At 49.5% G+C, this 25,768-nt stretch overlaps 1 protein-coding gene across 1 annotated transcript in view; it reads left to right on the top strand.

The window, feature by feature from the left end:
• ICE2 (interactor of little elongation complex ELL subunit 2) overlaps window positions 1-25,768 on the top strand; it is a 172,995-nt gene that overhangs the window by 33,882 nt on the left and 113,345 nt on the right. Inside the window, exons 3-6 of the mRNA XM_075345592.1 lie at window positions 8,601-8,859; window positions 15,379-15,498; window positions 17,441-17,575; window positions 19,577-19,693. Coding sequence (XP_075201707.1) covers window positions 8,601-8,859; window positions 15,379-15,498; window positions 17,441-17,575; window positions 19,577-19,693 — 631 coding nt within the window. The remainder of the gene's footprint in view (window positions 1-8,600; window positions 8,860-15,378; window positions 15,499-17,440; window positions 17,576-19,576; window positions 19,694-25,768) is intronic.

The raw sequence follows: 25,768 nt of genomic DNA, 5'->3' as shown, positions 1-25,768 counted from the left end.
CGGGGGAGCTCGATTTTGTGGGCAGTGATATGCCCATGTCGCACAAACGATGGGGGCGGGTACGCACACTAGCGATATCGCTACCATGTAAAACCCCCTTTAGTGTGAGCACGCTCTACTCTGTGAAAAGAACAGGGTGCCAATGACACATCTGACAACTCTGGTGTTATGTGGCGAATGCCAACACAGCTGCATGGTGCTGAGCTGTGAGTGCGGGTCACACTATAGGACGTTGGATCCTTCAGCCCCGGACTACAACAGTAGCCGGCTATAGGTCACTTTGTTTGTTTCTTCTCTTCCTCACATAAAGGAGCAGATACCTGTCCTGCTCTTGGGTTGATTCCCATCTCTGGCCTTGTCCAGCTCTCCTCATGTAGCCTGTTTTCTAGTATTTGCTCCATGTTCTTGAGACTGTGCTTTGAGACGCAGAAAACCTTTTTGTGACGGCACATAAAGATATATTCTTGGGGAGCTGGGCTACTGGTGCAATCTAAACGGGTTGTAGGTGCCACCTCATACTACCATTAATGGCGAAGATACTAGCAAAACTACAGAGAAATAAGTCACGAAGAATAAGAGAGACTGTGGTCACTCACAACTCACAGTATTCCCTTTTTGGAGGTGATCTTGCTTTTACCTCTGGAGATAAAAATGATTAACAATCACTTATGTTTCCTAGCAGGAGTGATTGGTATCCCTGGAGTTTATTTTACTTGGGGTTATACTGTGGTGTACAAGTGTTCGCCTTTTTTTTTTTTTTTTTTTGAGCAGTGCATTATGGTTACATCTTAAATAAAAATAGGAAAAAAAGCGCAAATTGTGCTTTAAGGGCTTGTTCACACTTGCGGTTTTGTCACGGGAAAAATTCAACCTTTTACAGTACCAGCAAAGTGAATGAGGCTTCTAGTATCTCATCCACAAGCTGCTTATTTTTTCCTTGCAGATTCGAACCTTCAGAGCGTTTTTCAAATCTGCAGCATGTCAATTCCCTCAGCATTTATACAGCGTATTTCACTTATTCAAATGAATAGGAGAAAAAATGCATTACAAATGCACTTATGTTAGGCAGATTTTTTACTGCCAGCTGGAGTAATATTTGTGTCGAGGCGCATGTGTCATATTAGGTACGGGGAAGTACCAAGCGAACGGTGACAGGGGAGGGAAACCATGTGTCTAAGGAAGGGTGAAATGGTGACCCCTGACCAAGCCTACCACTGGGCCCTGGCTTCCCTCACCACACTAGATAGGTTCAGCACATATGCACCAAGCCGGATACCTGACCCTGGCTGACTCTGAAATAGGCCCTAGGTAGAGAACAGATGGGATAAGTGTTTAGTCAACTCCTGTAACCTCTAAAGAAGACACAGGGATAACAAACGGGGAAAGTAAAACTGCAATAAAAACGTTTTCTTTGTCGCTCCATTGGGAGACCCAGACAATTGGGGTGTATAGCTTCTGCCTCCGGAGGCCACACAAAGTATTACACTTTAAAAGTGTAACCCCTCCCCTCTGCCTATACACCCTCCCGTGCATGACGGGCTCCTCAGTTTTATGCTTTGTGTGGAAGGAGGCACACATCCACTCATGCATTCTCAGATTAGTTATATCGGTTGGAAGAAAAGAGGACCCCCACGGGGCCCCCGGCATGTTCCCTTCTCACCCCACTATGTCGGCGGTGCTGTTAAGGTTGAGGTACCCATTGCGGGTACAAAGGCCGGAGCCTCATGCCGTTTTCCTTCACCATCCCTTAGTTGCTCTGGGAGAAGTGGGATCCTGACCGGTCATCCATTCACTGGGACCGGGCTCCCTCCGCAGCCCCTGTGGGAATCTGCCGGACAGGAGTCTATTCATCCTCAGGGACCGGGCCCTGCATCTATAAGGTACTCTGTGTCCCCATGGGGACTGTGCATGGAGCGCCTTCTTCCCGGACGCTGCAGCAGTTGCTGATTTGTGAAGACCGGCGGACTTCCGTGCCGACCGCGCCTGCTTGTCGGCCGCGGTCTTAAATTTAGTCCCCGGCTTCATCGCGGCCTAGTAGCAAAAATCCCGCCCCCGGGCCTGCCTGTCAGGGGTAAGGGCGGGACTGCCGACCTGACGTCGGATGTGAGGGCCGGAGCATCCTGTATGTTTCCTCCCCCCTCACTGATCACTGTGGGGACCCCAGATTCCCGCACTTTTTCTAGCACCGCCCACGGCTCCACTCTTCCCCTGATAGCTCCGGCAGCCATGTTTTTGGCATTCTGCCGGTGGAGGATTATCAGGGAAGGGCTCTGCAGCTCTGGGAGACCTAAGGCAGGGAATCTGGAGGACACACACTCCGCTTTTTAGCGGTCGGTAAGCCACACCGGTCACCCGTTGCTGGTCCCCCCCTAGGGTGCCGGAATAGATACGTATTTATATACATATTTCTGTTCGGTCGGGCTGTATACCCCTTCCCATATACCCTCAGTGATCACTCTCCTAGGAGACAACAGCATGTCGTCCACAAGGAGCAAAGGTGCTAAGGCACAGGGTTTTTTTGCGACCTGTACCTCTTGTGGGGCTATGTTACCTGCGGGTTCCACCTACCCTCACTGTGAGCAATGCTCGACCCCTGTTTCGCTTGCTCAGCCGGAGCCTCGGTCACTAGTGGGCCCCTCGGCTCAGGTAGACCCCCCTGCTCCCCCTGTCCAGGCGGCAGGGACAGAGTTTCCTGCTTTTGCTGAGAAACTCTCTGAGTCACTTTCACAATCCATGGCTCAGTCTATGGACAAATGGTCTGCCAAGCTGCTAGAAGCTTTGCAGTCCAGACCGGTCCTTACACAGGCCCCGGTCCCTGTTGGATCGTCGCCTCCAGGCCCCTCTCGGTCCGCGCCGCAGCGCGCTCCAAGGTTGGGCCCTAGGTCCCACGCGGAGGACTCCTGCCCGGACCACAGTCCCAGACCGGCTAAGCGGGCTCGCTGGGAATCTTCCCCGACTTCTTCACGCTGCTCGGGTTCCCAGCTTGAGGACTCTCTGGAGGACGAGGCGGACGTCGCAGCTCAGGGCTCTGAACCTGACGTTGCCCTCAATCTTGATACACCTGAAGGGGACGCCTTAGTAAATGATCTTATCTCGTCCATCAACCAGGTGTTAGATCTGTCTCCCCCGCCTCCACCTGTAGAGGAGTCGGCTTCTCAGCAGGAGAAACACCAGTTTCGGTTCCCCAAACGTACACGGAGTGCGTTTTTCGATCACCCTAACTTCAGAGATGCTGTCCAGAAGCCCAGAGCGGTTCCGGACAAGCGCTTTACTAAACGCCTTACTGACACACGTTACTCCTTCCCCTCTGACGTAGTTAAGGGTTGGGCTCAGTGTCCCAAGGTGGATCCTCCAGTCTCTAGATTGGCGGCTAGATCTGTGGTATCGGTTGCAGATGGTTCATCGCTAAAGGATGCCACTGACAGGCAGATAGAGCTCCTGGTGAAATCCATCTATGAAGCCACGGGCGCGTCTTTTGCCCCGGCCTTTGCAGCCGTGTGGGCACTCCAAGCTATCTCAGCTTGTCTGGCTGAGATTAATGCAGTCACACGTAATTCTGCTCCGCAGGTTGCGTCTCTGACTTCTCAAGCGTCAGCTTTTTCTTCCTACGCCATGAACGCAGTCCTAGACTCTGCTAGCCGTACAGCGGTGGCATCCGCTAATTCTGTGGCAGTCCGCAGGGCCATGTGGCTGCGCGAATGGAAGGCAGACTCGGCCTCCAAGAGGTTCTTAACCGGTTTGCCGTTTTCTGGCGACCGATTGTTTGGCGAACGATTGGATGAGATTATTAAGGAATCCAAGGGAAAGGACTCCTCCTTACCCCAGTCCAAACCTAAGAGACCTCAGCAACGGAAAATTCAATCGAGGTTTCGGTCCTTTCGTCCCTCCGCCAAGTCCCAATCCTCTTCGTCCAGCAGGCCGGAGAAAGGCCAGAGGAACTCCTATGCGTGGCGGTCTAAGTCACGCCCCCAAAAGGCCACCGGAGGCACTGCCTCCAAGGCGGCCTTCTCATGACTCTCGGCATCCCCGAACCGCATCCTCGGTCGGTGGCAGGCTCTCCCGCTTTTGCGACGCCTGGTGGTCACATGTTCAAGACCGATGGGTGAGAGACATTCTGTCTCACGGTTACAGGATAGAGTTCAGCTCTCGTCCTCCAACTCGTTTCTTCAGAACCTCTCCGCCCCCCGCTCGGGCCGACGCACTTTTTCAGGCAGTGGACGCTCTGAAGACAGGAGTTGTGATCCCTGTTCCCCCTCAGGAACATGGTCGCGGCTTTTACTCCAACTTGTTCGTGGTGCCAAAGAAGGACGGATCATTCCGTCCCGTTCTGGACCTCAAACTACTCAACAGACATGTGAGCACCAGACGGTTTCGGATGGAATCTCTCCGCTCGGTCATCGCCTCGATGTCACAAGGAGACTTCCTAGCATCGATCGACATCAAAGATGCTTATCTCCATGTGCCGATCGCACCCGAACATCAACGCTTCTTGCGTTTCGCCATCGGGGACGAACACCTTCAGTTCGTGGCATTGCCTTTCGGCCTGGCGACAGCCCCACGGGTGTTCACCAAAGTCATGGCATCCGTTGTGGCGGTCCTACACTCTCAGGGCCACTCGGTGATTCCCTACTTAGACGATCTCCTAGTCAGGGAACCTTCTCGGGTGGCGTGTCAACACAGCCTTACCGTCGCTCTGGCGACTCTCCAGCAGTTCGGGTGGATAATCAACTTCCCAAAATCCAAGTTGACACCGACCCAATCACTGACTTACCTCGGGATGGAGTTTCATACACAGTCAGCGGTAGTCAAGCTACCGCTGGACAAACAGCTTTCTCTGCAGGCAGGGGTGCAATCTCTTCTTCGGGGTCAGTCACACCCCTTGAGGCGCCTCATGCACTTCCTGGGGAAGATGGTGGCAGCGATGGAGGCAGTGCCGTTCGCGCAATTCCATCTGCGGCCACTCCAATGGGACATTCTCCGCAAATGGGACAGGAGGTCGACTTCCCTCGACAGGAACGTCTCTCTGTCCCTTGCAACCAAGACATCTCTTCAGTGGTGGCTCCTTCCCAATTCTCTATCGCAAGGAAAATCCTTCCTACCCCCAACCTGGGCTGTGGTCACCACGGACGCGAGCCTGTCAGGGTGGGGAGCGGTTTTCCTCCACCACAGGGCTCAGGGAACCTGGACTCCGGTAGAGTCTTCCCTTCAGATCAATGTTCTGGAGATAAGGGCAGTGTATCTAGCCCTATTGGCTTTCCATCGGTGGCTGGAGGGCAGACAGATCCGTATACAGTCGGACAACGCCACTGCCGTCGCATACATCAACCACCAGGGCGGCACGCGCAGTCATCAGGCCTTCCAGGAAGTCAGGCGGATTCTGCAGTGGGTGGAAGCCACAGCCTCCACGATCTCCGCAGTTCACATCCCGGGCGTAGAAAACTGGGAAGCAGATTTTCTCAGTCGTTAGGGCATGGACGCGGGGGAATGGTCTCTTCACCCAGACGTGTTTCGAGAGATCTGTCGCCGCTGTGGAACGCCGGACGTCGATCTCATGGCGTCACGACACAACAACAAAGTCCCGGCATTCATGGACCGGTCCCAAGATCACAGAGCTCTGGCGGCGGACGCATTAGTTCAGGATTGGTCGCAGTTTCGACTGCCTTATGTATTTCCTCCTCTGGTGATGCTGCCCAGAGTGTTACGCAAGATCAGGTCCGACTGTCGTCGCGCCATTCTCGTCGCTCCAGATTGGCCGAGGCGATCGTGGTACCCGGATCTGTGGCATCTCACTGTGGGTCAACCGTGGGCGCTTCCAGACCGCCCAGACTTGCTGTCACAAGGGCCGTTTTTCCATCTGAATTCTGTGGCCCTCAACTTGACTGTGTGGTCATTGAGTCCTGGCTCCTAGCGTCTTCAGGATTATCTCAGGTTGTCATTGCCACTATGAGACAGGCCAGGAAACCAACGTCCGCCAAGATCTATTACAGATCTTGGCGGATCTTCTTATCCTGGTGCTCTGATAATGGTTTTACTCCCTGGCCGTTTGCCTTACCCACTTTTCTTTCATTCCTTCAATCCGGAATGGACAAGGGTTTTTCACTCGGCTCTCTCAAGGGACAAGTATCGGCGCTCTCCGTATTTTTTCAAAAGCGCCTGGCCAGGCTTCCGCAGGTCCGCACGTTCCTGTATGGAGTTTGCCACATAGTCCCACCTTACAAGCGTCCGCTGGAACCCTGGGACCTTAACAGGGTGCTAACGGCTCTTCAGAAACCACCTTTCGAGCCGCTGCGGGATGTCTCTTTATCACGTATTTCGCAGAAGGTGGCATTTCTAGTGGCAGTTACATCACTCCCGAAGAGTGTCGGAGCTTGCAGCGCTGTCATGCAAAGCCCCCTTCCTGGTTTTTCACCAGGATAAGGTGGTTCTGCGTCCTGTCCCGGAATTTCTCCCTAAGGTGGTATCTCCTTTTCATCTCAATCAGGATATCTCCTTACCTTCATTTTGCCCTAATCCAATTCACCAATGCGAAAAGGATTTGCACTCATTAGATCTAGTGAGGGCACTCCGGTTCTACGTGTCTCGCACGGCGCCCCTGCGCCGTTCAGATGCGCTCTTTGTCCTTGTCGCTGGCCAGCGTAAGGGTTCGCAGGCTTCCAAGTCAACCTTGGCTCGGTGGATCAAGGAACCGATTCTTGAAGCCTACCGTTCTTCTGGGCTTCCGCTTCCTTCAGGGCTGAAAGCCCATTCTACCAGAGCCGTGGGTGCGTCCTGGGCATTGCGGCACCGGGCTACGGCTCAGCAGGTGTGTCAGGCAGCTACCTGGTCTAGTCTGCACACTTTCACGAAACACTATCAGGTGCATACCTAGGCTTCGGCAGACGCCAGTCTAGGTAGGCGAGTCCTTCAGGCGGCGGTTGCCCACCTGTAAGAGGGGGCCGTTTCGGCTCTTTTTTATCGAGGTATTCTTTTACCCACCCAGGGACTGCTTTTGGACGTCCCAATTGTCTGGGTCTCCCAATGTAGCGACAAAGAAGAAGGGAATTTTGTTTACTTACCGTAAATTCCTTTTCTTCTAGCTCCTATTGGGAGACCCAGCACCCGCCCCTGTGCCCTTCGGGCTGGTTGTTCTTTTGTGTACACATGTTGTTCATGTTGAATTGTTCTTTTGGTTCATGGTTTTCAGTTCTCCGAACATCCTTCAGATTGAATTTACCTTAGACCAATTTATAAGTTTTCCTCCTTCCTGCTTTTGCACCAAAACTGAGGAGCCCGTGATGCACGGGAGGGTGTATAGGCAGAGGGGAGGGGTTACACTTTTAAAGTGTAATACTTTGTGTGGCCTCCGGAGGCAGAAGCTATACACCCCAATTGTCTGGGTCTCCCAATAGGAGCTAGAAGAAAAGGAATTTACGGTAAGTAAACAAAATTCCCTTCTTTCCAGATAAATACAAGCCGACTGCTTGCACTGAAGACTTGTTAAGGATATTAGACTTCTCACCAGCACAGAGTAAGGGGAAATGAGAGTATATAAAGACACCAAGGGCAGTGCTGATGAAAAACAACTGAAATGCTGAGGAACTCCACAGAGTCCTAAAGGAAAAGGGATGAAAACTAAATTGGATACCAAATACCCCAAGCAGGAGTAATAGAAGGTCAGGGAATAGTTTTTATGCAGCTAATCGCTGTGACCTTCTATAGCCAGACACCACAGGACTGTCTGCCACCTGTGACAGCATGCAACTTTTAAGACTTGTGCACCGCTTAATAAATTGGGGTGCCTCTGACTCTACCACACACCCTTTATCAAGACCAGCATCAGCATACCCCAAGGGTTCTACAAATGCGACATGGTGCCCAAAACCTCATTTTGAAGTGGTTTGGTGCCTTGTCTTCTTTATCCTTATACAATTAGGTCTGGATACTGCACCTTCCGAACTGCTCACATCTATTCTCTGCAGTAAGTGATGCTGAGGGAAATAGTTTGCAAATGCCGTCAATAGGAAAATGTACCTCAGTTTGGGTACCAGTTACTGACCATTAGCAGCCACATGAACCTCCTGAGTGTTCTGTGTTTCCTCAGGTTATTCTTTCCTGGCAATATTCTATTACTGGAATGAATTTACATTCGGTCAGTTCCTGCCGCTACACCACTGAGTCAGCATTTACCTCCAGAATAATTTAATATGCCACTTTCTCTTTCCCTGACCGACATGTTCTGCTATGAGAGAAGACAGCTATGAAGTGTCTTGTGCTGATGATGTCCCGTCTTCTCCCTATGGTTGGAGAGAATTTATTGCTTGTGTGTGTAAAATAAGTATCCATTTTCTACACATTTTATAAAGCTTTCCATCTGTTTTTTAGTGGTACAATATTGTGTAGATAGTGGTGCTATAGATACAGGAGATGGCGGTGAACAGAAGTTTCCCCAAATCTGCTCTGCCAGCCTACTAATCATAGGATGCCAAACCATGTCCTGTTGTTTGCTTTATCATTGGGCCGCCTTTTAGAGCATTTTAGCTGCTTATTCCTGTCTGCAGGTCGGACCATTGTCTAGAAAATATTGTATATATAATGTCCATTGTGTTCTCCTTTTCTCTCAGACCAGCTCCCACAGAACCTACCCAAAAAGATTCAGAGGCGTCCGTTTCCCAAGCTCCTGTCACTGTCACTAAACCTCCCGTTGACTCATCTTCTGCCAAAGATGTCCCACCTTTTCCCGAGCCTCGCGTGAAGTACCCAAGGTTCTCCTCCCTCACAGCATTTGAGCAGGATGCCTATGTGAAAATGATGATCAAATACCTCAACAATAAAAACACCAATATCGCCTTTCAACAAATTAAGGAATTCAACTTTTATCAGGTAATGAGAACTTGATATGTTCTATTGTGCAGGAACGAAAAATGGTGAAGACTCCCAAAAGCAGGAATGCTCCTTTTTTTGATGCCTCCTGGACTCCACCATTAAAAATCCAAATTGTATTCACCAAACAAGAATGTAATTTGTGTGGATAAGCGGGGTTAAAGGAGATCTGGTTTCAGATTTCCCTTTATAATCATAGTACATTATTAAATAGATATCTTAGACTTAATGAGATTGGTGGACTTCATTTAAAATCTTTGTTCTTTACAGTGGGTGTGTACCTACTATCAGGAGCTGAGGCAGAGCTTTTTTCCATACAGTGCAGGTGACAGCTGCGTTATACAGTAGGCACCTGAGGTTAGCTAGCTCCGATTGCAACAGTTATACCGTTTCTAAAAAAAAAATGGAATTCAATGATCAGCCTCAAGGGGCGATTGCTTCTAAAGCCTGTCGATCCCGCTCCTACGATGCGGTCAGAGGGTGCCAAGAGGCTCTCATGACAGCAGGAGCTTACTGATTGGCTTATGTCTGCCAGATTATCACACCTTTGATGCCCAGATGGTAGCGTCATAGGAGATTGGTAATTATACAATAGACTGCAGAACTATAGCATTGTACTTTATTGTAGAATTAAGTGATCACAAGTTCATATCTCCTGAGGTGCCTAAAAGAAATGTAAAAAGAAATATTAAAATCATTTTCTACAAATTTAAGTTGAACTCCCCTTATACCTGAAATATAAATACCATAAAGAAATAAAAAAATAACATATTTGCTATCAAATGGTGTTATATTGTCAGTACTAATAAAATACGAAACTATTTTTCTTATTCAGTAAATGCAATAAATATCAAAAAGATAGAAGGTTGTATAGAATTAAAAATCATATGACTAAAAACTGAACATGCTTCCTTTTTAGTTTTTTTTTTTCCTACTCTAAAAAAAACAAAGATTAAAAGCTGTTGGGTTATTTTTAATATACCGTAATATTTATTCACTTATATAGTGCTATTAAAAGGGTGGTTCGCCCATATTTTGTATTGTCTAGTTCGATATTATATTGAGAAACAATGTTTCTCTCAAATACCTTGTGTTGGCAATAGTGCCTGTGAAAGGCACTATTGCAGACTGCTGTTCCCCGCTCCGGTGACGTCACGTCAAGTTCTGCACACGTCACATCCCTTCGACCGGCTGCAGTCTTCCTGACTCACTGGGCTGTGAGCGGTGTTTCACCGCTGTGACAGCCCATGTGCTCCCTCCTCCCTCACAGCATAACGCTGCAAGTAGGAGACGTGCTGTGCTTTGACGAGCGGTGAAACACCGCCCACAGCCCAGTGAGTCAGGAAGACTGCAGCCGGCCACAGGGATGTGACGTGTGTGGAACTTGACGTGACGTCACCGGAACGGGGATCAGCGGTCTGCAATAGCGCCTCTCACAGGCACTATTGCCAACACAAGGTATTTGAGAGAAACATTGTTTCTCAATATAATATCGAACTAGACAATAAAAAATATGGGTGAACCACCCTTTTAATTCCGCAGCGCTTTATATACATCGGCAACACTCTCCCCATTGAGGCTCACAATTTAAATTCCCTATCAGTATGTCTTTGGAGTGTGGGAGTAAACCCACGCAAATTTTTACCACTAAATGAATGTGACAAATACCCAAAAAACTATTTCTGAATTAGGGTTTTTTTTTTGTTTTTTTATTTTAATTCCACCCCCACTGGAAATCTTTTCCTGTTCAATACATTATATAGTAAAAATGAATTGTCTTTCAACAACTACAACTTTTCCTACAAAAAATACAGGCCCTTAAAGGGAATCTGTCAGCAGCTTTTTGCTATCTCATCCGACAGCGACATAATGTAGTCAGAGATCCTGAATCAAACTATGTATCACTTAGATTACTAGGAGCAAAGTAGCAGAGCTGAGAGCTGTGTCCGCCCACACCAGGCTTTCGATATAGTACATTGACAGAGCGATGCCAATCAGAGCAAGGGGTGTACCGAGCTGCCGTGTGCGTGACATTGTAGTCCAGCAATGATAACCACTAAAGCCTTTAGTTCATCTAAGCAACAACACACAGCCTGATAAGAGCAGCATAGTTCATTTTTGTTTTTTTAACCCCTACAGTATGCTGTAATTTGCATATTAAATTATTAAATTTGCAAATTGCAAATGTTCACTCCTCCGCATAGCAGACAGGTGCAGGAGCTGCCTGCATTTACATTCGCTAGTCTGATTCTCAAATCTAAACAGACAGTATTACTTCTAGGCGAACCTATGGTCAGTATGGAAAATTGGCCTTGTAGATTAGCACAACTTTGTAAACCTAGTGTAGATTAGTCATCACTTGGATAGCACATGGACCAAAAATAAATTCATCTGAACATGCTCTAAAGAGCTCAGGAGTGCCAGCATATTCCGTCTCCATCCATCCATATAGCCTGGCTGATGGCTTACACTGAGCAATGTCAACTCTCAGCAGCAGAGAGGAGGGACTTTGAAGAACTACTAATCAGAGTAGGTGGGTGAAGATTACGTTAAAACGTTCAAAAAGGATTACCGTATTTTTCGCTTTATAAGACGCACCTGATTACAAGACGCATCCCCAAATTTGGTGAAGGAAAAGAGAATTTTTTTTTTAAATGTTAAATGGGGTCCATCTTATAATGCCAGTGTCCGTCTAACAAATCATATAGGGTATATGTCCCTCATAGCCCCCCATCCTAAAATTAGCCCCACTTAATCTGGATATGGCCCCTTTGTGCAGGGACACGTCCCCCTGTGCTGCCCATGACCCCTATAGATGGCATACCTCGCCTGTGTTTGATATGGCCCCCATACTGCTGCCCATGACCCCTATAGATGGCACACCTCCCCTGTGTTTGATATGGCCCCCATACTGCTGCCCATGGCCCCTATAGATGGCACATCTCCCCTGTGTTTGATATGGCCCCCATGCGTGCTGCCCATGGCCACTATAGATGGCACATCTCCCCTGTGTTTGATATGGCCCCCATACTGCTGTCCATGGCCACTATAGATGGCACATCTCCCCTGTGTTAGATATGCCCCCCATACTGCTGCCCATAATAAAATAAAACACTCTTTTCTTACCTTCTCAGCGCTGTAATCCCTGTGTCTCCCTCCATGGGGTTGAGCTCCGGCCTCCTCCACTTCCTGGTTCTTGCTGCAGGTCATGTGATCGGCACGGCAGAGTGATATCATCTCTGCGTGCCTTATCACAGACAGCAGCAACAGGAGACCGGGAGATCAGCGCTGGAGGCAAGTAAAGCTTTTTTTTAATTCTACTATGGGCAGCAGTATTGGGGCCATATCTAACACAGGGGGGATCATGTGCGATCAAAGGGAGCACTGGCAGATATAATATGCCCCGCTGCCCCAGCCCATCAGCGCGTTGTGGTTTCAGCACCACGGTGATGGACAGCGGCTGTGCATATTATATGAGCGGGAGCAGGAGATCTAACGCTGCCGCCCGCAGCTTTCACCTGCCCCCAGCACCGCTCCAGAGCGGACCCTGCAGTGTGTATGTATGTGTGTGTGTGTGTGTGTGTGTGTGTGTGTGTGTGTGTATATATGTGTATATATATATATATATATATTATATACACCCCCCCCTTATAGTCGGTTTATAAGACGCACCCCTTACTTTCCCCCAAGATTTGGGGGAACAAAAGTGCGTCTTATAAAGCGAAAAATACGGTATATAGCCATTCTAGAATGGATTATCACAATTACAGTCAGGGCCAGAAATATTTGGACAGTGACACAAGTTTTGTTATTTTAGCTGTTTACAAAAACATGTTCAGAAATACAATTATATATATAATATGGGCTGAAAGTGCACACTCCCAGCTGCAATATGAGAGTTTTCACATCCAAATCGGAGAAAGGGTTTAGGAATCATAGCTCAGTAATGCATAGCCTCCTCTTTTTCAAGGGACCAAAAGTAATTGGACAAGGGACTCTAAGGGCTGCAATTAACTCTGAAGGCGTCTCCCTCGTTAACCTGTAATCAATGAAGTAGTTAAAAGGTCTGGGGTTGATTACAGGTGTGTGGTTTTGCATTTGGAAGCTGATGCTGTGAGCAGACAACATGCGGTCTAAGGAACTCTCAATTGAGGTGAAGCAGAACATCCTGAGGCTGAAAAAAAAGAAAAAATCCATCAGAGAGATAGCAGACATGCTTGGAGTAGCAAAATCAACAGTCAGGTGCATTCTGAGAAAAAAGGAATTGACTGGTGAGCTTGGGAACTCAAAAAGGCCTGGGCGTCCACGGATGACAACATTGGTGGATGATCGCCGCATACTTTCTTTGGTGAAGAAGAACCCGTTCACAACATCAACTGAAGTCCAGAACACTCTCAGTGAAGTAGGTGTATCTGTCTCTAAGTCAACAGTAAAGAGAAGAATGAAAGTAAATACAAAGAGTTCACATCTAGATGCAAACCATTCATCAATTCCAAAAATAGACAGGCCAGAGTTAAATTTGCTGAAAAACACCTCATGAAGCCAGCTCAGTTCTGGAAAAGTATTCTATGGACAGATAAGACCAAGATCAACCTGTACCAGAATGATGGGAAGAAAAAAGTTTGGAGAAGAAAGGGAACGGCACATGATCCAAGGCACACCACATCCTCTGTAAAACATGGTGGAGGCAACGTGATGGCATGGGCATGCATGGCTTTCAATGGCACTGGGTCACTTGTGTTTATTTATGACATAACAGCAGACAAGAGTAGCCGGATGAATTCTGAAGTTTACAGGGATATACTTTCAGCCCAGATTCAGCCAAATGCCGCAAAGTTGATCGGACGGCGCTTCATAGTACAGATGGACAATGACCCCAAGCATACAGCCAAAGCTACCCAGGAGTTCATGAGTGCAAAAAAGTGAAACATTCTGCAATGGCCAAGTCAATCACCAGATCTTAACCCAATTGAGCATGCATTTCACTTGCTCAAATCCAGACTTAAGACGGAAAGACCCACAAACAAGCAAGACCTGATGGCTGCGGCTGTAAAGGCCTGGCAAAGCATTAAGAAGGAGGAAACCCAGCGTTTGGTGATGTCCATGGGTTCCAGACTTAAGGCAGCGATTGCCTCCAAAGGATTCGCAACAAAATATTGAAAATAAAAATATTTTGTTTGGGTTTGGTTTATTTGTCCAATTACTTTTGACCTCCTAAAATGTGGAGTGTTTGTAAAGAAATGTGTACAATTCCTACAATTTCTATCAGATATTTTTGTTCAAACCTTCAAATTAAACGTTACAATCTGCACTTGAATTCTGTTGTAGAGGTTTCATTTCAAATCCAATGTGGTGGCATGCAGAGCCCAACTCGCGAAAATTGTGTCACTGTCCAAATATTTCTGGACCTAACTGTAGGACACCTGCCTCATCATCAGGCTTAAAAGATGTATTTATTAATACATTGTTTTGTGAAATCTTGTAACACATCCGCTTTAAACCTGTGCCAGACACTTGGTTCCATTTGTGTCAGAAGAAACCATTCATTCAGAGAAGTTGCAAAAAGAAGGCTGTTCCCACAGTGTGGCTCTTTCTTTAGCTCCTGTTGACTGTTTGAGGCCTGTTTCACACGTCCATAAAAAACCACGCATGTTTTCCACGGACGTGTCAAAGGTGCGTTTTGCCCTCCATGAGCCGTGTTTATGGCACACGTGTGAACGGAAACTTTCTACTCACCTGTCCCTGGCGTCGCTGTCCGTGGTGCTGATCTTCGGTCTCCGGTCCTGCCGACTCCCCGCTGCCGCTGCTTCCGGCCGCAGTGAAGTGAATATTCAATGAGCATAATGAGCGGCGGTCGGAAGCAAGTGACAGCAGCGGCAGAGACAGGAGGGCTGGAGAAGGTGAGTACAGTTTTTTGGGTTTTTTTTATTTTCTCAAACACGTGTGTTTTCTCCGGCGCATGTCACATGGAACACCTCCGTGTGGTCCGTTTGCGTTCCGTGTGACACCCGTGATGCCGGAGAATAACCGTCATGTTGCCGTGAAAAACACACGTATGTACGGAACGGACACCTGTTCTGTGCGTAAATACATACATGTGTCCAACTCCATTTGAAAACATAGGTCTACGTGTGTACATGTCTCTGGTACCTGAGGAAACGCACCAGACACGTACCGGAGGCACGTACGTGTGAAAGAGGCCTTAGCAAGTAACCACTTCTCATCAAGGACAGATTCCATAAATATGATACCTGAAAACCACTTTAACTTGATCTTTTAAATATTTGCAAATGCTTTGTGGCTAATCATTATATATCTGTTTGGGATGACCAATGTATTTTTTTATATATTTTTTTTACAAGTAAAAATGAAATTTATGCCACCTTTTAAAGGGTGACATGAAATGTAGTCTTGATGTGTTGCCCTTTATATCAGGCATTGTTGAATGCTAATGACTAGAGTGTTCAAATGAACAAATCTATTGTGATTTACCGGTCTCCATTATACAATTGTGTTTAGTTTTTGAAGTCTAAATCAAGCAATGAAGTTCCAGAGTTTCAGAAATTTCTACAGAACGCAGCTCGGAGTTCTGCTGAGGACTATGATGTGCTTTGTGCAGATGCTGGCCTCTATATTCAGGTTAGTGTACAATACAGTCGGGCAAGGGTAATTTTTCATGCCTACCCAAGAAACTGTACATTTTTCTTCACACTGTTGGAGTGCAGGCATATGTTTGTATTCCATCTTCGATAGTATTGTTACATCTCTGCTTTGCAGTTTGCATCAAAATGAGGAATACTATTGTTACTCTGTGATATCTTTATTATCTGTACATGTCCCATGCAATTGTAAAATGCTGTAAAATACTGTATATTTGCACTAAATAAATAAAAATTATTGCTACTTTTTTCCTACAGTGGTAACATATTCAGTGGCTTGTAAATAATGATGAGTGAGCACTTAAATGCTCGAGTACTTGGTTTTTGAATCAAAGTAGATTGAACACTCAGATGGGCTTGACTTGAGTAATGAGTATAATGGATGTCAATGGGAAACTCCAGCATTTTTCTAGAAGACCCGAACGCTCTCCCCTACCCTCTCTTCCCTTCCCCCTTCTCTCTCTCGTCTTTTTCTCTCTCTCCTCTCCTCCCTTCTCCTCTTCCTCTCACTCTTTCCCTCTCTTCCCCCCCTCCCCCCCCCTCTCCCTCCCCACTCTCCCTCCCCCCTCTCCCTCCCCCCTCTCCCTCCCCCCTCTCCCTCCCCCCTCTCCCTCCCCCACCTCTTCCCCCCCACCTCTCCCCCCCCCTCTCTCCCTCCCCCCTCTCTCCCCCCCTCTCTCCCTCCCTCTCTCCCCCCCTCTCTTCCTCCCCCTCTCTTCCCCCCCCCTCTCTTCCCCCCCCCTCTCTTCCCCCCCCCTCTCTTCCCCCCCCCCTCTCTTCCCCCCCCCTCTCTTCCCCCCCCCCCTCTCTTCCCCCCCCCCTCTCTTCCCCCCCCTCTCTTCCCCCCCCCTCTCTTCCCCCCCCTCTCTTCCCCCCCCTCTCTTCCCCCCCTCTCTTCCCCCCCCCTCTTCCACCCCTCTCTTCCACCCCTCTCTTCCACCCCCCTCTCTTCCCCCCTCTCTTCCCCCCCCTCTTCCCCCCCCTCTTTCCCCACCCTCTTCCCCCCCCTCTCCCCCCCCTCTTTCCCCCCCTCTTCCCCCCCCTCTCTTTGCCGCCCCCTCTCCCCCCCTCTTTCCCACCCCCTCTCTTTCCACCCACCCCCTCTCTTTCCACCCACCCCTCTATCTCTCTCCCACCTCTCTCTCCCACCCCTCTGTCTCTCTCTCTCCCACCCCTCTGTCTCTCTCTCTCCCACCCCTCTGTCTCTCTCTCTCCCACCCCTCTGTCTCTCTCTCTCCCACCCCTCTGTCTCTCTCTCTCCCACCCCTCTGTCTCTCTCCCACCCCTCTGTCTCTCTCTCTCCCACCCCTCTGTCTCTCTCTCTCCCACCCCTCTGTCTCTCTCTCTCCCACCCCTCTGTCTCTCTCTCTCCCACCCCTCTGTCTCTCTCTCTCCCACCCCTCTGTCTCTCTCTCTCTACATCGTGCTGAACTGTAAGGCCTAAGCCACACGGCGAGAAAATCGGTGCGAGTGGAATGCAATAAAACATCGCATTCCACTTGGACCAATATTAGCCTGTGTGTCAGCGCACATGAGCGATTATTTTCTCAGCCCTAATCGGACCGAGAAAACAATCGCAGCATACTGCGATTGTAATGCGAGCCTCCTTTCACTCGCACCCATTCAAGTGAATGGGGCGAGAGAAAAATCGCACTGCACTCGTGGTACACCGGTGTACTGCACGTGCAGAGCGAGAATCGCAATAGCCGACAACAGAGGAGAGAGGGAGAGAAATGCCGCCCCTCCGCAGCGCTGGCCCCACCCCCCGCAGCTGAGGTTCGCTCGCACAGTCGGACTGCAGTGCAGGGATGTAGCATGACACTCTGCTCCTGCTGTGCTGCCAGCGAGAGCCGAGTGTCATGCGAGCATCGCACTAGTGCCCCGTGTTTTATTGATTTTTTTTTTTTCTCTGTTTCTTCTAGGAAATGGTGAAGGCATGCCAAACTTATGTGAAGAATTACCCTCCATTATACACTGTCCATGAGATCACCAGCATTTTGGGGGGAAAGTTTATCCCTGATTTGACCTTTAAGCTGGAGAAATGCCTTCTCAAAATGGTAAAAAAATTAAGAATTGTTGTTTCTATCTCATCCAATTCACTAGAATACAAGATATATGATTATACTATGTATTGTATTAAATTTGTTATACCCTATGTATATGTTCTATATAGTATGCGTTTAGAGACTGTTTGTTTTTTTATATACAGATTGTTTTGCTGCATCTGTTAAAGGGATTATCCGGCTTATTTTGCCTTTTTTTGTAATTTCACTATGGGGCTACATTGGGGCAGGTAAGTAGATAGTGACTGCTGTCAGCTCCTCTCCCCCGGATCAGAGCAGTCATGTGACCTCTCGTGCCGTGATTTTGCTGCTTCCTGTGATTTCATGTCAACAGGGGCTGGACCATGTTGACATGCAAAACCGCCACTGCATGTTGCCGCCCTGCTGGGCAGGTACCGTGCGTGGAGTGCCCGCCCCCCCTTCCCCGCACCCTCCCACATATCAGAGGCAGCAGCTGATGCATCTGAGGAAACTGGACAGCTGCATACAGAGCTCGCGTCTGAGCAGCGCCCGGGAATCTCTCCTCTGTCAGCTGCAGCCCCTGCTGCGGCAGCGTTCATCAAGGGGGTTGCAGCTGACAGCGCTTTATATGAGAGGACCGATTTCCACGGTGCTGCTCAGATAGGAGCTCTGTATACAGCTAATGCAATGATCAGCCGCTGGCCAATCAGAGGCAGCAGCTGATCACTGGAGAAGATGCATAGAGAACTCGCTCTGTACAGCGCCCGGAAATCTGTCCTTTGATGTAAAGCGCTGTCAGAAGCAGGACACCGAGGGAACGAGGACAGGTGGGAAGGATTTGTCTGTTTTTTGTTTTTTTTTGAATGTGTGAAGTATGGCAGAATAGGGGAAACTACTACATGACAGAAGAGGAGAAGGAAAGGGGCCATTACTATAGGATGAGGAGGATGGGCACAAGGATGGGGCACAGTATTATAGTATGGGCACAAGGATGGGGCACAGTACTATAGCATGGGCACAAGGATGGGGCACAGTACTATAGCATGGGCACAAGGATGGGGCACATTACAGGTTGGGGGCATTACTATACGATGAGCACAAGGATGGGCACAATACTACATTATATGTGCCTATATTGTGCTGTCCTAGAGGTCTGTTCTGAGCAGAATACTGACAGCCAATGGCTGGGCAGGGGGCGGGGCTGGACACTGAGGCCGGGCGGTGATAGCTCTGACTGAGGTTGGCAACCAAGGATAGCAACAAGTCAAGTTTGCTTGAGCTGCAGGTAAACAAAGAGCTGCAGAGATAAAGGGATAATTCAAGAGGAACAAAAGTTAAAAAACAAAACTAATGTAGGGGTGATTTATATGACAATACAGCACTGATTAGCTTAAAACATTTTTTAGAGTGTATGTCGGACAACTCCTTTAAGCTACGTTCGTATGATTAGTATGCGTTCAGTCTTTGACGCTGCAGAATTTCTGCACCCTCACCGAATTTCTACTTCTAATCCAAATCTATGGGGAAATTACAGATTAGAAAAGCGCACCGCAGGTCAGTTTAAGCAGTGTTAAAAAAGCACAGTGGATATGAGATTTCTCCTAATCCCATCCACTTTGTACTGTAAAATACTGTGTTTTTGAAGCAGCAAAAATGGAGTTGGCCCTCTGTCCATGGTATCATCTGGAAATATTGGCAATGCTTGCAGCTTTGTTCACACATTTGACGCTCTTCTTAAGTGGGGTGTACTGTTCTTGGCTTCAGAGAGGCGCACTGCGCATGATTGGAAGAACAGTTTCTGATCTTCTGATCATGACTCAGTCACTAAAGGGTTATAACTTGTTTAAAAAGAAAAAAAATACTGGAGAAAACGCAGATTTGATCAGGTTGGCATAACTGTATTTTTTTGTTTTGCAATTATTTTCACTTTTCTAAAAAAAAAAAAATGTGAACCCTGTTATGATTTAGTGCATGTTGGAAATGTCATAGTATTCCACCAATTCCAGTAATTTCTGCTGTCTTTAATGTTCCTAGGGATCTGTGAAATTTGCGAAAATTACATTTCCGTCTGATGATATTCCTCTGCCAACCTCATATGAAAAGGTGTCTCAGCTGATGCCCCCAAGAACGAAGGCTGGTCATGTTCATGCCGTGAGTTTTTGATTAAAATATTCTGAAGTGCTATTAAAGGGAACCTGACAGGTAATGCTGCCCAAACCACAGGCAGCATGAATCAGACACAGTCACTGGCTGCATTATTGCTACAATGTATGACTTATTCTAAGATGCTGCTGCATTTCAGCATAAACATACTTTGTAAAGCTGGCCAGGGAGTCAGCGTCTTGGTTATCTTCTCAGGGGCAGGTGGCCCATGGTAATTTCGCATCCCGATCCCCATTGAAAAGCTGGTAAGGACTCAGACTTGTCATTTAAGAATCATTGTCCCACAGCCGCTGTCAGAGTTTCAGAATAAATCATACACGGTGGCAATAACACACAGTATCTCATTTATGCTCCTTGGATGGGTTCGGGCAGATTCAATCTCAATCTCCTTTCAGATTCCCTTTAAGAGGGTGTTAAAAGCATGACTATATTTAGTTAGACCTATGGATTAAAGGGGTTGTCTACTAGTAGGACAATTCCTTTTGATTCAACTTGTTTTCCTTAGTTAAATTAAAAGACCCTGTACTCCCCTCCCATGCTGACGCAGTTCCAGCTCTGTGGGTAACCGTGGTTTGGGGCTCATGTGACCTTGTGACGTCACATAAGCCCCAAGTCCAATTACCGTCTGCTTCTCTCTCCCCACCTTTTGGATTAAATGAGTTAACCAACAGAAAATGATGCTGCGGCTGCCAGTCACTTCCTGTTGATTGCTCATTTGAGCCGAAGGTGGGGAGAGAGAAGCCGGCGGTGATTGGCTGCAGGGCTCCTGAGACATCACAATGTCACATGAGCCCTGAACCGCGGTTACTGACAGCGCTGGAACGGTGCCAAAATGGGAGATGAATACAGGATCTTTTATTGTAACTGAGGGAAACAAGTGAAATCAGAAGGGGTGGACTACTAATGGACAGCCCCTTCAACATTCTTAGGAAAGCTAGTTGGTCCAATTAATTTTCATCATTATCATATTGTGAGGCTTAAAGGGGTTGTCCACTACTTTTACATTGATGGTCTATCCTTAGCATAGGTCATCATTGTCTGATTAGCCGGGGTCCAACACTCACCACTCCCGCCGATCAACTGTTCTCAGTCCCGGGGGTGGCAGCAGGCAGCCGGAAAGGCTGAGCTCCGGAGCTGCTCCTTCTTCTGATAGTGGCCGTGGCCGGATACTACACATCCGTCTCTTATTGATCTAAATAGGAGGCGAACGTGCAATACCTGGCTGCAGCCACTATCAAAAGATGGAGCAGCTCCGGAACTGAGCATTTCCGGCTGCTGCCGCCGGGACCGAGAACAGCTGATTTGGCAGGGGTGGCGGACACCGGCCAATCCGACATTGATGAGCTATCCTAAGGATAGGCCATCAATGTAAAAGTAGTGGACAATCTCTTTAAAGGCAGGGTGAAAGCTGTAATATTTCAGAATAAATAAACATTACTTGGAAAAGTATAAAAACACTATAAAAAATGAAAACAAATATATATTTGTATACCGTATTTTCTTTGTCGCTCCATTGGGAGACCCAGACAATTGGGGTGTATAGCTTCTGCCTCCGGAGGCCACACAAAGTATTACACTTTAAAAAGTGTAACCCCTCCCCTCTGTCTATACACCCTCCCGTGGATCACGGGCTCCTCAGTTTTATGCTTTGTGTGGAAGGAGGCACACATCCACTCATGCATTCTCATATTAGTTATGTCGGTTGGAAGAAAAGAGGGCCCCCACGGGGCCCCCGGCATGTTCCCTTCTCACCCCACTATGTCGGCGGTGTTGTTAAGGTTGAGGTACCCATTGCGGGTACAAAGGCCGGAGCCTCATGCCGTCTCCTTCACCATCCCTTAGCGGCTCTGGGAGAAGTGGGATCCTGAACGGTCAGCCATTTACTGGGACCGTGCTCCCTCCGCAGCCCCTGTGGGAATCTGCCGGACCGGAGTCTATTCAACCTCAGGGACCGGGCCCTGCAACGCTAAGGTACTCTGTGTCCCCATTGGGGAATATGCAGGAGCGCACCTTCTTCCCGGACGCTGCGGCAGGGGTAAGGGCGGGACTGCCGACCTGACGTCGGATGTGAGGGCTGGAGCATCCTGCATGTTTCCTCCCCCTTCTCTGATCACTGTGGGGACTCCAGATTCCCGCACTTTCCTGGCGCCGCCCACGGCTCCACTCCTCCCCTGAGACCTCCGGCAGCCATTTTTTGGGCATTCTACCGGTGGAGGATTCTCAGGAACAGCTCTGCAGCTCCAGGGGACCTAAAGCTGGGAATCTGGAGGCACACGCTCCGCTTGTTAGCGGTCGGTAAGCCACACCGGTCACCCGGTGCTGGTCCCCCCTAGGGTGCCGGAATAGATACGTATTTATATATATATTTCTGTTCGGTCGGGCTGTATACCCTGTTTTTGCCCATATACCCTCAGTGATCATTCTCCTAGGAGACAACAGCATGTCGTCCACAAGGAGCAAAGCTGTTAAGGCACAGGGGTTTTTTGCAGCCTGTACCTCTTGTGGGGCTTTGTTACCTGCGGGTTCCACCTACCCTCACTGTGAGCAATGCTCGACCCCTGTTTCACTTGCTCAGCCGGAGCCTCGGTCACTAGTGGACCCCTCGGCTCATGTAGACCCCCCTGCTCCCCCTGTCCAGGCGGCAGGGACAGAGTTCTCCTCTTTTGCTGAGAAACTCTCTGAGTCACTTTCACAATCCATGGCTCAGTCTATGGACAAATGGTCTGCCAAGCTGCTAGAAGCTTTGCAGTCCAGACCGGTCCTTACACAGGCCCCGGCCCCTGTTGGATCGTCACCTCCAGGCCCCTCTCGGTCTGAGCCGCAGCGCGCTCCCAGGTTGGGCCCTAGGTCCCACGCGGAGGACTCCTGCCAGGACCACAGTCCTAGACAGGCTAAGCGGGCTCGCTGGGAATCTTCCCTGACTTCTTCACGCTGCTCGGGTTCCCAGCTTGAGGACTCTCTGGAGGACGAGGCGGACGTCGCAGCTCAGGGTTCTGACCCTGACGTCGCCCTTAACCTTGATACACCTGAGGGGGACGCATTAGTGAATGATCTTATCTCGTCCATCAACCAGGTGTTGGATCTCTCTCCCCCGCCTCCTACTGTGGAGGAGTCGGCGTCTCAGCAGGAGAAACACCAGTTTCGGTTCCCCAAACGTACACGCAGTGCGTTCTTCGATCACTCTAACTTCAGAGACGCTGTCCAGAAGCCCAGAGCGGTTCCGGACAAGCGCTTTACTAAGCGCCTCACTGACACGCGTTACCCCTTCCCCGCTGAAGTCGTTAAGGGGTGGGCTCAATGTCCCAAGGTGGATCCTCCAGTCTCTAGATTGGCGGCTAGATCTGTGGTATCGGTGGCAGATGGCTCATCGCTAAAGGATGCCACTGACAGGCAGATAGAGCTCCTGGTGAAGTCCATCTTTGAGGCCACAGGCGCGTCTTTTGCCCCGGCCTTTGCAGCCGTGTGGGCACTCCAAGCTATCTCGGCTTGTCTGACTGAGATTAATGCTGTCACACGTAATTCTGCTCCGCAAGTTGCGTCTTTGACTTCTCAAGCGTCAGCTTTTTCTTCCTACGCCATGAACGCAGTCCTAGACTCAGCTAGCCGTACAGCTGTGGCATCCGCTAACTCTGTGGCAGTCCGCAGGGCCATGTGGCTGCGCGAATGGAAGGCAGACTCGGCCTCCAAGAGGTTCTTAACCGGTTGGCCGTTTTCTGGCGAACGCTTGTTTGGCGAACGATTGGATGAGATTATTAAGGAATCCAAGGGAAAGGACTCCTCCTTACCCCAGTCCAGACCTAAGAGACCTCAACAACGGAAAATACAATCGAGGTTTCGGTCCTTTCGTCCCTCCGCCAAGCCCCAATCCTCTTCGTCCAGCAGGCAGGAGAAAGGCCAGAGGAACTCCTATGCGTGGCGGTCCAAGTCAGGCCCCCAAAAGGCCGCAGGAGGCACTGCCTCCAAGGCGGCCTCCTCATGACTCTCGGCATCCCCCAACCGCATCCTCGGTCGGTGGCAGGCTCTCCCGCTTTGGCAACGCCTGGTGGCCACATGTTCAAGACCGATGGGTGAGAGACATTCTGTCTCACGGTTACAGGATAGAGTTCAGCTCCCGTCCTGCGGCTCGTTTCTTCAGAACCTCTTCGCCCCCCGCTCAGGCCGACACACTTTTTCAGGCGGTAGACGCTCTGAAGACAGAAGGAGTTGTGACCCCCGTTCCCCTTCAGGAACGTGGTCGCGGCTTTTACTCCAACTTGTTCGTGGTGCCAAAAAAGGACGGATCATTCCGTCCCGTTCTGGGCCTCAAACTGCTCAACAGACACGTGAGAACCAGAAGGTTTCGGATGGAATCTCTCCGCTCGGTCATCGCCTCGATGTCACAAGGAGACTTCCTAGCATCGATCGACATCAAAGATGCTTATCTCCACGTGCCGATCGCACCCGAACATCAACGCTTCTTGCGTTTCGCCATCAGGGACGAACACCTTCAGTTCGTGGCATTGCCTTTCGGCCTGGCGACAGCCCCACGGGTTTTCACCAAAGTCATGGCATCCGTCGTGGCGGTCCTACACTCTCAGGGCCACTCGGTGATTCCCTACCTAGACGATCTCCTAGTCAGGGCCCCTTCTCGGGTGGCGTGTCAACACAGCCTTACAGTCGCTCTGACGACTCTCCAGCAGTTCGGGTGGATCATCAACTTCCCAAAATCCAAGTTGACACCGACCCAATCACTGACTTACCTCGGGATGGAGTTTCATACACAGTCAGCGGTAGTCAAGCTACCGCGAGACAAACAGCTTTCTCTGCAGACAGGGGTGCAATCACTTCTTCGGAATCAGTCACACCCCTTAAGGCGCCTCATGCACTTCCTGGGGAAGATGGTGGCAGCGATGGAGGCAGTGCCGTTCGCGCAATTCCATCTACGGCAGCTCCAATGGGACATTCTCCGCAACTGGGACAGGAGGTCTGCTTCCCTCGACAGGAACGTCTCTCTTTCCCTTGCAACCAAGACGTCACTTCAGTGGTGGCTCCTTCCCAACTCTCTATCGCAGGGAAAATCCTTCCTACCCCCAACCTGGGCTGTGGTCACCACGGACGCGTGCCTGTCAGGGTGGGGAGCGGTTTTTCTCCACCACAGGGCTCAGGGAACCTGGACTCCGATAGAGTCTTCCCTTCAGATCAATGTTCTGGAAATAAGGGCAGTGTATCTAGCCCTATTGGCTTTTCAGCGGTGGCTGGAGGGCAGGCAGATCCGTATCCAGTTGGACAACGCCACTGCCGTCGCATACATCAACCACCAAGGCGGCACTCGCAGTCTTCAAGCCTTCCAGGAAGTCCGGCGGATTCTGCAGTGGGTGGAAGCCACAGCCTCCACCATCTCCGCAGTTCACATCCCGGGCGTAGAAAACTGGGAAGCAGATTTTCTCAGTCGTCAGGGCATGGATGCGGGGGAATGGTCTCTGCACCCAGAAGTGTTTCGAGAGATCTGTCGCCGCTGGGGAACGCCGGACGTCGATCTCATGGCGTCACGGCACAACAACAAAGTCCCGGCATTCATGGCACGGTCTCAGGATCACAGAGCTCTCTGTGGCATCTCACGGTGGGTCAGCCGTGGGCGCTTCCAGACCGCCCAGACTTGCTGTCACAAGGGCCATTTTTCCATCTGAATTCTGTGGCCCTCAACCTGACTGTGTGGCCATTGAGTCCTGGCTCCTAGCGTCTTCAGGGTTATCTCAGGATGTCATTGCCACCATGAGACAAGCCAGGAAGCCAACGTCCGCCAAGATCTATTACAGGTCTTGGCAAATCTTCTTATCCTGGTGCTCTGATAACGGTTTCTCTCCATGGCCGTTTGCCTTACCCACTTTCCTTTCATTCCTCCAATCCGGAATGGACAAGGGTTTGTCACTCGGCTCTCTCAAGGGCCAAGTATCGGCGCTCTCCGTATTTTTTCAAAAGCGTCTAGCCAGGCTTCCGCAGGTCCGCACGTTCCTGCAGGGAGTTTGCCACATCGTCCCACCTTACAAGCGTCCGCTGGAACCCTGGGATCTTAACAGGGTGCTA

Source organism: Anomaloglossus baeobatrachus, chromosome 4 (genome assembly GCF_048569485.1).
Source record: "Anomaloglossus baeobatrachus isolate aAnoBae1 chromosome 4, aAnoBae1.hap1, whole genome shotgun sequence".
NCBI lineage: Eukaryota > Metazoa > Chordata > Amphibia > Anura > Aromobatidae > Anomaloglossus > Anomaloglossus baeobatrachus.
Note: the sequence above shows the minus strand (reverse complement) of the source record. Positions and strands in the feature narration are given on the sequence as shown.